This window comes from Talpa occidentalis, unplaced genomic scaffold (genome assembly GCF_014898055.3).
Source record: "Talpa occidentalis isolate TD23 unplaced genomic scaffold, MPIMG_talOcc4v2.1 talOcc4.4, whole genome shotgun sequence".
Taxonomy (NCBI): Eukaryota; Metazoa; Chordata; class Mammalia; order Eulipotyphla; family Talpidae; genus Talpa; species Talpa occidentalis.
In genome coordinates, this window is record NW_023604295.1 from 127213610 (window position 1) to 127228404 (window position 14795).

General features: G+C 38.5%; 1 protein-coding gene across 8 annotated transcripts in view; it reads right to left on the reverse strand.

Moving 5' to 3' along the window:
• Nucleotides 1-14795, reverse strand: part of MTUS1 (microtubule associated scaffold protein 1) — a 138213-nt gene that overhangs the window by 78852 nt on the left and 44566 nt on the right. For 6 of the 8 annotated variants that reach the window (XM_037526311.2, XM_037526309.2, XM_037526308.2 and 3 more), the window contains exon 3: nucleotides 11129-11324. In XM_037526311.2, the coding sequence (XP_037382208.1) occupies nucleotides 11129-11324 (196 nt within the window). Of the gene's footprint in view, nucleotides 1-1724; nucleotides 1921-11128; nucleotides 11325-14795 lie in introns of those variants that run through there. The other 2 variants (XM_037526312.2, XM_037526314.2) reach the window with 2 other exon arrangements.

Genomic DNA, 14795 nt, shown 5'->3' on the forward strand with positions numbered 1-14795 from the left:
AAGTGTCAACTGACAGATGTTAGATAAGTAAAATGAGGCATATATTGAATTGTTGTAAAATCATGACGCATTTTCATGACTTTTCTGACAACCCAATACATTCACTGAAACATTTTTGGGTTTATAAAGCCAATTTTGACATGTTAGAACATGGATGAACCTTGAAAACATAAGTGAAACGAGCCAGTCACAAAAGGACACATGCTGTGTGGCATCTGGAGTAGTCAAGTTCATAGAGACAGAAGGTGGAATGGTGGTTGTGGTGGCCTGAGGGAAGAGGAGAATGGGGGATTAAGTGTTTAATGGATACAGAGTTTCATTTAGGGAAGCTTAAAAAGTTCTAGAGATGGACGATGACTGCAGTGGTCCAAGAATCCTGCACAGGTGTACGTCATATCTCTTAAAAATAGTTAAAATTGTTAATTTTATGTAACACATGGTTTATCACAAAACTGTTTCAAAATTTAATTAAAAAGGGAAATGTGCTGCTAATGATTATAGGATATAAAATAATAAAAGTTATGGGCATAAAAAGGTTATTAGCATTAATAGACTGGTGTACAAAAAACTCAAAAATATAAAAATTCAGAGAGGATAAAGGAGGTATTTCAAATCAGTGAAGTCACATTTATTTGTGGTATTAAGATAATGGAATTAAAAAAATTAAAGTTTGAAAGTGGTAAGGTGTAGTAGTTAAAAGTTAAAACCTAGAGCCAGAATGCCTAGGTTTAAAGTCAGCCCCATTTAGCACTGGCTGTAAGCAGGTTACTTAAGCTCACTGTGCCTTTAATTTCCCTGTGAGAATGGGGGCGATAATAGTGGTACTTACCTCATAGATTCTTGTTAGAGTTAACTAAGCTTATGTTATTTTATGCTTATAATGATACCTGGCACATAACAGTGCCATCTGAACTACTAAGTTCTCATAGTGTGCATGAAAAAAACAAAACAAAACAATTAAACCTGTATTAAAAAGTAAAGGATTGGGCCTCCCCTGGTGGTGCAGCGGTTGAGCGCTGGGCTGCAAAGCTGCCCACAGCCTCTGCAGCGCAGGTTCAATCCCCGGCTGCCGGCGAGGGTCCCACATGGCATGCAGACCTCTCCTGCTGCGCCCGCTGCTCCCCTCAGCAGTGTACTTCGATCCTTCTGTCTGTTCTGTTCCCCACTCTGGCTCTGGTGAATTCTCTCGCCCTCCTGTGCTTCTGACTGTACCCAGTGCTTGTATAAATAAATAAAACTTTAAAAAAAAAAAAAACAAAATAAAATAAAAAGTAAAGGATTTATAACAAAACCACAAAATACAGATAATATGAACTGACCTCTTTTAGTAAGGAAGGTCTTAATAAGCTCAAAAACACATGAAAGTTAAAGGAAAAGACATATTTGACAATATAGAAATGTAAAAAATTTAAATCACTCTACACAAAATAAAAAGGCATTGAATAGTAAAACACAGGACAATGGACAATATCAAACCAACAATGAAGACTCATATGCCCCAAAATACAAGTGAGCAAAAAGTTCTAACAAGAGAGTAATTAAAAAGAATCATTACATTTTCTTTTAATTTAATCTTATTGTGACTAACACATTTCCTGACTCCCCATTAATTTAATCTTATTGTGACTAACACATTTCCTGACTCCCCAACTGTCATTCTTAATCCCCATTTCCATCACTCACACCCTACAGAAAGGCTTAAAGCAAATTGTTTCAGGCCCAACCTTTCTTGAAGTTAGGAGTGACTTTGTGGTCCTGTGGGTGCCAACAAGACTGAAAGATAAGAGTGCTGGGGGGTTTGGTGCTGAGGAGGGGCTTGCCTCCATGATAAATGCAGACAGGCATGTCAGGAGAGCCCCGACTCTGGGCCACCATCCTTTGATTCCAGCCTTCAGACACAGCGGCAGCAGGACGTGTTCTTGGAACTTTCAGCGACCATATTTTAACTGTTGCCTCAGCCTGAGGCTGAACAGGCTGAGGCAGGAGAAGAGGATTGATAGAAAGATGACATTATTGAACAACCAAAACTGGAATTGCCTACCTCTCGACTTCCTGTCAAACACACAACCTCCTGGTTGTATGGGGCTTCTATTACTGTAGTAAATTGTGATCCTACCTATTCCCTCATCAGCAGCATTTGACAAAGATGGAAGTCATTTCCTCTTTGTCCTTGAAAAGCTTTCCTTATGTGGCTTCCAGAACACCGCTCTGAATGACTCCCCTCCTACCTTCCTGACTGTTCCTCCCTGATGTCCTTTGGGTTTCTGCTTTAAAGCTTAGGAGTATCCCAGAAATAATTTGAAGTTCTCCAGGGAGAACAGTCAGGCGCCCCAGCACAGCCCCTGACCTGTTCTCCCTCTGTACTTTTTTGGTGATCTCATCTAATCTAGCAGCTGTAAGTATCACCTAAATGTTAATAAATCCCAAATTTACATCCCTACACCAAATTTCTCCTATACAGTCAGGACTTACACAGTCAACTTTACACTCTACATCTTCACAGATATCTATTATTCATCTCTACTTAATAGCTTTAAACCGTGTTCCTAATATCCACATACCAAAACCTATGTTTCCTTCATCCCTTTGTGTTATTGGCAAAATCATTCTTTCATGATTCACGCAAAATGTTCTAAGTCATCTCTGGTTCCTCTCTCTTTTGCACTCACTGTTCTCTCTAAGTGAATTCTTTTGGCTTTACCTTCAAACACATACCTAGAACCGGATCAATCCTCCACCCCATGCCACTGCAAACCTGTTCAACGAAGCACAATCTTCTGCTAGGACTACAGCAATCAGTATCTCTTCACTGATCTCCCTGATCATGCCCTCACCTCCGTCAATGAATTCTCTACACAGACATCAGAGTGAACCCGCTAAAATTAATTCATTTTGGTTAAAATGACTTTGGTTCTGGGCCTCCCTGGTGGTGCAGGCGGTTGAGCACAACTCTGTGAAGCTGTCTGCAGCCTCTGCAGTGCTGGTTCGATCCCCACCTGCGGTGGAGATGCCCACATGGCACAACAGACCTCTCCTGTCTCACCCGCTGCTCCCCTCAGCAGTGTATTTCAGTCAGTCTGCCTGTTCTGCTCCCCGCTCTGTCTCTGGTGAATCCTCTCACCCTCCCACGCATCTGGCCTGTACCCCAGTTCTTGTGTAAATAAATCTTAAAATAAATATATAAATAAAATGACTGGTTCTAAGTCCTTATGATCTTCCTAAGATTGTACATGAGCTCCTCTCCACTACCTCTCAACCTCAACTCTGTTTCTCTTTTCCTTATTTCATATCTTGCTATTCCTAGAACACATTAGTCAAGCTCCACCTCAGGGTTTTCCCCTTCCTGTTCACTCCAGCATGTCACATCCAGACAGTCACATGGATAACTCCCTTGGCCCTTCACTCAAAAGCCACCTTTCCCAGGCCACACTCACCAAAAATCAATCAATCTCTCACACACAAAAACATACATATATATCTCTGCTGTAGTAATTTTTTTCTCTCACTTTGGTACTTTATATTACCAAACATTGTATATACTATATTTGCTTATGGATTAGCCTGTCTCTTCCATCAGAATGAATATAACTTCAAGGAGGGCATGTTTTAATCCTGTTTTCATTTCTGTACCTCAGCACTCTTGATCACTGAGTCTACATTTATTCAATAAATTCTTGTGTGCCAAAGTCAATACACCAATTAAAATAATATACATTTTTGCACTTTTCTAAACAGCAAATATTTGGCAAGAGTGTTAGAAATGTCAAATTCCTGGCAAGGGTGTTGGGAAACACTCATATACTCAGAGTAGGAGCACAGACTTGTATGCTATTTCTGAAGGACAGCTTGGCAATGTGTATTAAAAGTCTTAAATATGCTCACACCCTCTGAGAGTCCACCTAAATGAATGTATCCAAGGTATTTGTTCTGCCAGCATATGTACTTATTTACAAAGTTCCTCAGTGTAAAATTGCTCAATATATTGAAAAAATAAAAGCCTGATGATCAAAGAAATCTGAAGAAATAAATCTCAGCATATTCAGATGATTACATATTACTCAGTCATTTAAAGTCACAGCATTAAAGAATATTTATGTTTTAAAGATCTATGAAAATAGGTACCATGCCCTTTATTTTTTAAATTCAATCTTTTTTTTTTGCATATAAAAACTGGAGTGTAGACTGGAGGTATAGAGGTGGGGGGGCGGTGAGAGGATTCAGCAGGGACAGAATGGGGAGCAGAACAAGGGAATCTACTGAAATACACTGCTGAGAGGAGCAGCGGGGGAGACAGGAAAGGTCTGCTGTGCCATGTGGGTTTCTCTCTGGCCGGCTGGGAATCGAACTCATGCTGCAGAGGCGACAGACCCCTTCAGAGTGCGGCGCCCAACCCCTTACACCACCAGCGAGGCCCAATATGCCACATTCTTGACTGAGCCAAGACAATATATTTACCAGTAGGGTACAAGAAACTGTCATCTGTATAACCATCACCATTTGCTTCAATTCACAGTAAACTCAAAAGAGCAGCTTATGGCAGTACATGTGAGTCACAACAACAATATAGCATGTCTTAAGAGGGTGGTAATTTGACAGAGAAACAAGAACCCACAAAGCAATGTTCTCATGATGATGGAACTGCAGAGAGCACAGTGTTCACAGTAGCACTGTCAGTACCTGCCTCTACAAGTATGTGTACAAGATGTCTGCTGCTTCAGGTTCAAAAACAACAAAATACTTCTTCAGCCATAGGCCTGGGAACGCGTGTCCTGCAACTAAGGTTATAATAAACCAGAGACCAAAGACTCAGGGGGATTGCATTCTTTCACCAACTACCAGACACAAAAGATGAACAAGGGTCTTCACATGGTTACCAGCAAGTTTATGACCTGGCATGCCAGTAGGAATCCTAATAAGGGAGGGAGACACACATTAAGTCTCCAGTTCATTAGAAGCCAAGTCATGGGCAGAGGTTAAGAAAGTCAGTGGAACCCACAAGTTTATTTCCTTTTCTAAGATTACATAGTAAATCAATAAAATTTGCACAAACACACTTAAATCAACGAACCTCATAAAAGTAGCTGGAAAATATGAATGAGGAAGCTGTCCAATCCATTATCCACAGCTACTATCATGAATCTTGACCCTTAAACGCCTCTTTAATCTCCAACTGTATGTTTATTTCCATGTCTGCATTGCCTTTTTTATTTCAAAGACCAATTTGCATGTACACCGGTGCATCCATCACCTCGTTGTCCTGCTTATCCCTGTCACTCCTGTCTTTATCAGCTCTTTCCTCTTAGGCTTTCTTACCCTGTACACATTTTCACTATTTTAAACTTCAAACATGTACACACCTCCTGGAGGTGTTTTAATCTCTTCAAATTCAACATCCCCAAACTAATCTCATCATTCTCCTCCTGAAAAATCAACTCTTGCTAGGCTATTCGCTATTTTGCTTCATGGCCTCATCATCCATCCACCCAAACAAGAAATCTGAGGAGACACTTGGCACTTAGTCACCACCAATGCTGCTTACCAGACCCTCTTCCTCCAAAACACTTACTATTTTCACTCTTCTTTCTATCCCCAAATAATTGCATGACTCTCACAAACTTGTGCCTAAAATGTTAGAACTGATCTGCATCGACTTTCCTTAACACCCATCTGTCACTGTACAATCTGATCAGGGCACATGGACCCCAGTCTTATTGTTCCCCAAACATACCATATCCTTTTGTAACTCAGCATTTGTACCCTTGGGGATGCCTAGAGAACCACTAAGGTCACTTCACATGTCACTGCTCATCTCTCCCCAGAGGTTGGTTAGTGGTGTTCCCTTTACTGTGGACACAGTGCTTCATACAAGTCTCCTTTTGAATCAAGCCAGATGATATTTTTAAACACCTGTTGTGTAATAGGTACACCCTGATGAGCACTGGAAGATATAAAAATAACCAAAGTCTGGACTATACCCATATGGATCTCAGTTTAGTAAGTGACAGAGAAGTCAGGCAAGAATTACAGTGCAACATAATAAATGAAAAATATCACACAAGCCTGGGAAATTCAGGCGGATTTAGGGAATGAGGACTTCGCATTCAAATGATTTCCTTAAACACCCTCTTTTCACTTCACCCTCCAACACATGAGGTTATTAAAGGGCATGATTCATGTTTGTATTCACAGAATCTAATATAGACTGCCCGGCACACAGCAGACACTCAAAACACATCTTGAATGCATACATAACAGACTCCATGGTGACAAATCAAGCATAGTTTATGAGTCAATCCATAAAGCAATCTCCTCCACAATGACTTGCCAAGTGAGAAGAACTGTTAGTAATGCCTGCAAAGTGATCAATAATTCACAATGATGGTGTTCGAGGAGGTATTTGTCTCCTACGTGCCTTGATTGGCTCCATCTACTCCCACCATGCCCTCTCCCAGACCCTGTGCACACTGCACAGCTCATTCTTGGCCAAGCACATCCCTACCTACAATACTGCCTCATCTTGGGATCTTTGCATTTGCTGCTCCCTTGCCTGGAAAATCCTCACATCTGATATCCAAATGTGTCTCTCCTTCTCCTCCAAGTATTGGCTCAACTTTCAGGGATTAACTAAATATCACCTTCTTGGTGAGGTCTATTCTTGATCACTCCCAGTGCAGGAATGTAGACCTTTGAATTGGGTTTTTTTCCCCCTCAGTACTTACCATTATTTTACATACTAAACATTTTGTTTACTCAATTTTCTGACTCATCATACTAGAATTTAAGCTCAAGAGGGCAAGAATTTGTTTTTTTGTGTACCATTCCATAACTAGCAGAAGAAGGTACTCAACAGATTGGAGTGAAATGACTGAATCTGCTGCCTGGATGTCCAGGGTAGAGGTTAAGAGCAAAGGCTCCAGTGACATACTGCCTGTCCTGTTTCTCGTCTCCCCCAACTAACTGTTAATTTGGGCAAATTATGCTTTCAAAACCTTAGATTCTCTGTCTGTAGATGGGGGATACTCAGAGCATCTATACTTGATAAAGTGTGAGACGAGATATTATGCACCAGGCGAATTTAGAACAGACACATCATTAGCACTCAAAATATGTAGCACTCAAAACCAAGTTATTTTTATGAAAAGAAACCTGGAAATACATTATTTGACATATTTTAGTTACATAAATATATAGAAATATCTACATACAACACATTCAAGTTAAGCTTTAGAAAAAAATCACCAGGTAATAACTTCTAGTTTTTAATAATTAGCTTAGTGATGCAAGCGTGTGAATAAATTTGTCATCATTTTGCTAAGTCTCTCAGACTTTCAACCAGAAAAAGACAAAATGATGTAAAATTGAAATGGTATTACATTCCCTTTAATACTAAATAAACAAGAAATCAGTGTGTAAGAAACAACTAAGAAGGAAAACTTAGCAAGAAAGAAGAGATTCCCCTAACAATAGGCAAGTAATTCCAACTTTGGGATGCACTTCTGGTTTGAGAGGAAGTACACTGTATTAAGCCACAATAAATTGAATTAAAACAAAGGCTTACCCCTTTGCTATTTCTCAATGTCTAAAAGGAAGTCATCTCTTTCTCTAGAAAAAAGCTAAAGACATGTCTTTCATAGGCCTTGCTTTGGATTCTGGAATAATCAGACTAGTCCTTGAACATTCCATTCCCCAAAGTCCTCTGGAAGCACACAGAGCCTTTTCCACACCCTTCACACATCCCTCTGTGGTGCTAAATCAACCTGTCTTTGCCCTCCCCAGAAAGGCTAATGGGTCCACAGGGCAGGGAGTGTGTTCTAAGCGCCTATAACCCTGCCTGGTTCAGGCTGGTCACTGGCAGTGCAATTTCATATTCACATGAAGGAACACACACATTTATCATCTAAGACCTTGTACAGATTTTGCTATTGCCTCTGAAAGATGCTGGCAGAAGTATCTCTAAAGATGCCTGAATAGGTCAGGAAGTATTTACTGGGCAATTTTATTTATCCTGCATATTAATTTGCAATAACCATGCAAAATCATTTACACCATACTCAAATGACATGGATTTTAAGCCATAAGCCTGAAAAGGGAACAGCCGTGAGCTCTAAACCGTTCAGCAAAACACAAGAAATTAAATTTTTCAAAATTTATGGTGACTCTAATAGTGTATCTTTAGTAATGTTAAAGATCAGAGCATTCATTCCAGAGCCCCACTGCTTGACCTGAGCCCCATCTCTGCCACACTTTAGCTGCACAACCTTGACAAATTATATAACTTCTCTGTGACGGTTTCCTCAGCTGTAAAATAGGAATGTCTCACGAATCTATTGGTGAGGATTAAGTGAATTGACAGGTGAAATGAGTGGAGTCTAGAGCTTGGTAAACATCTAGTAAGTGTAAGCTGCTATCATTAGCATTAGAATTATTATTAGTTTTCCTATTTCATTTAATTGAGTGCATTAACATACACACATACTCCAAGGAAGTCATGATACTGTGAATCTGGTTTATTATAATCACTTATAACCTGGTTTCATATAACTTTCCAGATTTTGATGAAGTAAAATGAAAATAGTTCCATTGGATTTCTCATACCTTAAAGTTTCAAGAAAATGGCTGTTTTAACTCCAGGTCTGGTTTTCTACTTAATTCTCTGAAAGGATTTATTGAAAACCCCAAGGCAGCTAGAATATTCCTGCTGCTTACCTTTCAGTAGGGTAACTTTGTTTGCCTGCAGAGGATATCCATTTGGTTTCAATTTTCTGATACACAATCACTTCATTGTACAATAAATGGCAACATGCTCTCAAAGATCTAAAGGCATATTGTTTTTGCTACTTGATTTTCTGTTCTACTTTTAATTCTCTGATGATTAAATTTCCTGGCCTCCACACAAACATGTCTCAATTTACTGTGAGCATCCAAACAAGTTAGTTGATATTATTTTTTTTTAAACATAATATAGCACAATCAAGTCAGTCTTCCAACCACTAAAATATAAAGCTCAAATACAAATCCATAATATCCCTGGTTACAAAAATTTTTTCCATTTACATGTGGAAAATCACCACATGAAATATAATTTAGTTTTTTACTTAGATTGAAATCTCTAAATACATAATTTAGTGTTCAAGCTGTTTTGTACAGATTAATAAAAAGCTTGATAACTTTTATTAACTTTTCATTAAATAGACCTCTTCACTCTTTAAGGCTTAACATTATGTAACATAAAGTAAAGGGACATAAACTGTTTGACTCTGTTGGAACTGATCATGCAGAAAAAAATAATCCCATCTTTTAAAATACATCCTGGTGGGAAGAGCACAAGGGACTATGGTGATGGTGCACGGGTGACTTATATATAAAATAAAAATTCATCCTGGGAAACAGCATAATTTCTTAAAAGTATGTGCACTTCAAGGTTCTCTGGGGTGTAAGCATTTTGTGGTCTAGAGAATCATATGAAGGTGACACTATTCAGAAAATCAGGTGAGCTCCCTAGAAAGATAAAGACTGTAAAAACTAATGAAACCCTCACACTTCACAGAAGCCCAAGGTGAGTAAACATTTGCTCAGAAAGTTCAATGGTGCCAGAGCAGTTCTAGAACACAGAGTTCCTAAGTACAGACCAAGTTGCCAGTGACCACAGCTCTACATGACCCCAAGACGCAGGTGCTGCTAACATCCAATAAGAAGGGCTCACACTATCATCTGGTAAATACCATGCACCCAATCTGGCAGAAAGAACAGCAAGAATCAAAGTTTTGATCTAACTCATGCCTCAGCTCCCCGATTATGGCACTGTTTTTCCTCAACATGATGAACACTTCAAACTGATGGGGTCCTCTTTCCCACTCAGCTTCTCTGGGGATGGGAATGGACATGTGCTGCCAATCTCTCTTCCTCCATCCATCCCTCTTCATAGAACTGCTCCTCAGAACCTCAAGACCTTGAAGTTGGGCCTGCATCTAAATAAACAACTCTTAAAATACCCCTTGAGCTATAAGTTTCTCACAAAGGAGACTTCAGAAGAGGACTGAAAAATAAAACCCCAAACAACTAACATGTAGAGAAATAAAAGAGATCCTCTGGGAATTGGTCAGTTTTGTTAATTTTTATAAAATGTTCCCACATGTGTGGACAAAACTGTAGAGGCACTTCTTCAGATCATTCAATAGCAGTCATTATTTTTATAAGGGAACTTCTAAATCTATCTGACATGCCTTAATTTGCTCAAGGTTATACCTGTTTGAGTTCAGATAAACCCAAATAAAACATTATTTCTGGGTGAAAAAAAAATCTACCTAATATAATTGATATATATATATATATATATATATATATATGTTAAATGAGATGTGTGAAAATAAATTTCAAGTTGCCCAATACAAAAAAATAAAATAAGTGGCGTTCCCCACAGAGTGCTCTTCATCAGCTGCAATGGTTAGCAGGCTCTTTGAGTTCCTATGATGAAATATATTGGCTTTTCCATTTTGTGTTCTTATTTGTAACAAAGAAAACTGTACATCTGCCAAATTCACTAAGATACTTACTAGCTACTCTTGAAGCTCTAGAACTTTATAAACCTAACATGAATTTAAAACAACAATTTCTAAAATACAAAGCAACATAAATAGAAGTTCACATCAGAAAAGTTTAATCAACCTCATGTCCCTGAAAATTTATAATACATCTCTCAGTAAAATTCAAGGAAAAAACTAATCTCTTCACATGTGGTCATAACATATTATGAGTCTAGTATATAACACATCATTAAGCACTTAACCATTTGTAAAAAATTTGAAGATGAAATGACTCATATATAAAAGGTACACAATTGTCCATATACACATCCTTCTGATATACTTACAAGTTGGTTTATGCGTGCATATTTTCCCCCAACTAAACTTTACATTGGTCAAACATAAAGGCTGTGTCTTCGACTTCTTTTTCTACCTTCCCTGTTCAAGATGCTAGTCAAGGTTAATGAAAAGCTAAATGGTTTAGTGACAGAATGTGTTAGTTTAGTTCTATATGCAAAAACTTACTATTTTTTGACATTCCTAATTATTATGTATGAATAATTCAAAAACTGCTGTAAGGAACAGCTGAATTATTTTATTCTTACCAGATGTGGACACACGTCTGATTCTCTGAGGAGACAAGGCTCCATCAGAACTGAGAGTTCGACTGCCGCTATTTCGCCTCAAACAGGAAACAGAAGGCCCCACTTTGGCTTTTGGACCCGTTGTTTTTCTCAAACTGGAGGAATCAGGCTTGGATATACTCCTACCCAAGGTGGCTGAAGTTTTTGAACCAGAACCCTGTGAAAAAATAGTTAAGATTTTACTCCAGCTGTCATATTCCCCACACCCTCCCCTGAAGTGTTGTTATCTGTGGGAAAGAATGAACTATGTCAGAGGGCTGAGGGCACAGTGTGGTGATGGGTGTGACCCTACGCCTCTGAATCACATACAGTGTTGTAAACCAATGTTGCTTCAATTTAAAAAAAAAAAAAAGCTTATAATTAAAAAATAATTTAAAAATAACAGAATTTTACTGCAGACCATACCTTCCCACAATATTTTCCTGAAGTGTTACCCATGTGAAAGAAGCAATTTCTAAGTGGAAATATGCCTGATGGATATTTGATTTTCATTTTTACTATGAAGAAATTGAAACTCATGAAATGCCTCTTGCTCCTACCAATGAAACTGTTCCCAAGATGACCAGCACCACTGATCAGATTCAAGGCACAGCCCATGTGCTCTCCCTATAGGCCCTTCTCTATGGCATCCAAGGAGAATAACCATATTTGTTTTCTCTGACAGAGCTCTTTCCTGGCCTTCCTTCTTCCTACCTGATTATTCCTTGTCTGGATCCTGGTCTTCCCTACCTTCATATGCTAGTTATTGTGAGCTTCCTAAACTGGACCCTCTTCCTCATCTTCTATTTTATAGCTCCCTAGATGATCATATCCGCTGTTTCAGCCACCCCCTACACACTGTGATCAGCATATGGCTCTTATACCATGAAAAATATCATAGGTATCAACTCATGATTTCTCAAAATAAACTTCTGAGGTTGATACTTTCACAGAAGAGCACAAAGCAGTATCTAAAATTAAACAAATTCTACCCGCCCACCTCAAAACTCATCTCTTCCCATATTTACCACAACACACCCTGTGTTGTCCAACTTAAACAACCAAAGTTATTTCTAGATGCCTCCTTTCTTACCAACTAAACCCCTCGTGATTTCATTCTCTTGCCTCTTTATCTGCGGTAACACAGGGCTGCATCATTTCTTGCCAGAATTACTGAAATCATATCCTCTGGACTGAAACCTGTCCTTTCTGGTTTCACCAGTCTCTCCAATTAATCTTCCAACTCACTGCTAAGGCAAGTTAAAAATGGGTTAGGCTGCTTCCCTCTGTCTGCCATATAAAGTCAACTCTTCTTTGTAAAGTTAAAAATGAATTAGGCTGCTTCCCTCTGTCTGTCATATAAAGTGAGGCACAACAAGTCATCTTGGAAGACACCCCTTGCTAACCTATTCAGCTTATTCCTCACTGCTTTTGGTCCCACATCCTGGCTCACCTCACACACAGCACCTGGGATCTCTTAAATAATATCTTCTCATGTTTTTTCATCTTTGTATATATTATTTCCTCTACCCAGAATACCCTTCCAGTGCATACTTGTCCTGTAATTTCCAGATAGTGACTAATATCTCCTCTTATCACTATCACTCCATTCTGCCTCCTATAGCACAAGTCTAAAAATACTCCCTGTGTGCTGCCAAAGTAGTATTTAGAAACTCCCCCACTTTCGCTTAACTTCTGATAGTACCACTACACTAGACACCAGGTCTGACCAGCGGCTGTGTATTTCTTCTCTATATCCCAACAACCACTGTCATATATAGCAGATAGTGAGTACCCAAGAAACACTTAGGAAATGAGAGTGTGGGCCTTACTCAAAGCACAAATTCCAACACTGTAAGCTATAAGTTGTATTCTTCCTTTATATCAAGAAGAATTGAGCTTCATAGAAACCAAATGACTTACCCTAGGAAACTCAGTGAATGATGGAGCTATACTCTGAAACCACTTCTAGCTTCAAAATTCAACCTCTTACCTTCTAAGCTGCATATTCCTCAAAAATCATTCTCTGTTCAGTAAGTCATATATGGACAATTTCAAATAGAGATATGTGAAGCCCCATACCGATGGCAGTCATATTCAACACTAGGTGAATTCAACACGAGCTCAATAGGGCAATATCTCCGGAGAACAACATAGAATTGGCTAAGGAAAGTAGGTGATTGTACATGAACTAAAAAAAAAAAAATCTTTTAAAAAGTAAACCAAATTTTTAATCAACTTTCAATAGTGAATCAGGCCTCAGCAAATCAGATTCACTCTACCTTTCAGAGTCCACATTCCACAAAATGTTGAAACCCTGTGGTATAGCAGAAAAGGGACAGAATTCAAGTTGAGGGACTTGAATTTGAATCTGAAATTTACTATTTACCAGCTATGTGAGTTTTAAGTAAACTTCCAGAAGCTTTAAGATGTGGTTAACAACTGCCCTGTTGTTACTGGGAGGAGTAAGTGAGAATATATGGAAAGCACCTGACCATCACTGAGAAAATGAGGATAAATTCTATGTAAGACATCTGAGCAAGTATTTAGTAGAGAACAGGCATCAAATACCATTTCTTTTGCTTTTAGATAATTCACAACTCCCTTTATGTAACATACTTTCACCAATATATAACCTGTGATGGATTGCTACAAACCACCTATATCAAACTAAAGTTAAATTCCTTCCTCCAACTAAGAACCTTCCTGAAGTTTCAGATAAACCCAGACCAAACATCTGTGAGGTTGTAGGCAAACTAACTCAATGCCTAGTTTAGCCCAAGACCAACAGAGCACATTGAAAATTAATATCCCTCCAGGACTATCTCCTCATAAATCCGGGACAGATTTATAACCTTTGGGTATAGCTGAAGTGGCCAACAAACACTGGAGTTAGAGTAAAACAAATGTTCACTCATTTAGCTCCCTACAAGCACAAAGCCCATGGCCTGGGATGATCTGCCCAGCCCCTTCCCCGTCATACATGTAAATGTGTCAGATGTGAAGAGTGATACTAAGAACTAATAATGCTTACAACACCAACATGGAAAAATGAGTTTATATAGTTGATAAAGGGACCAGGGCCAAAAATACAGGAATTCTAACTTCAAAATTCCTAAGGTGAAAAAAGTGTTTCTTTCTCCAAGATGTATTGGAATCCATTTCAACATGATGATTCCATATTCTTACTTCAGAATCATATGAACCTAAAACATGCACTTTCACTCTGCACACAGGAAATATAAAGCTGACTTAGTCAATGTACACATCAGACAAACTTTTACTTTCAAAATTATACAACAAATTCTATTTGAGGAAAATGCTCTTTAAAGAAGCTTTTTGCTAGTTTTTCTAGTAATTGGAGACCAACAAACAATAACTCCCAAGAATCAATGAAGACTAGTTTTTTTAAAAATATCTATAAAACATCAAACTAAGAATGCTGATTAGAATTATCAGAGGTTACAGTATTTTTTAGCAAAATAATTATAAATGATATAAAATGAGTTCCCTTAAGTTTTGACCAAAAAAAAGCTTTATAAAAAAACTTAAAGCAGTTAATTTCTGAAATATTGGGCAGTCTCATTAGTTTGGCTAATGTGGTGAGGTCTTCCTTATAGACTGATCATAAAAACCAAAACATCTCTAA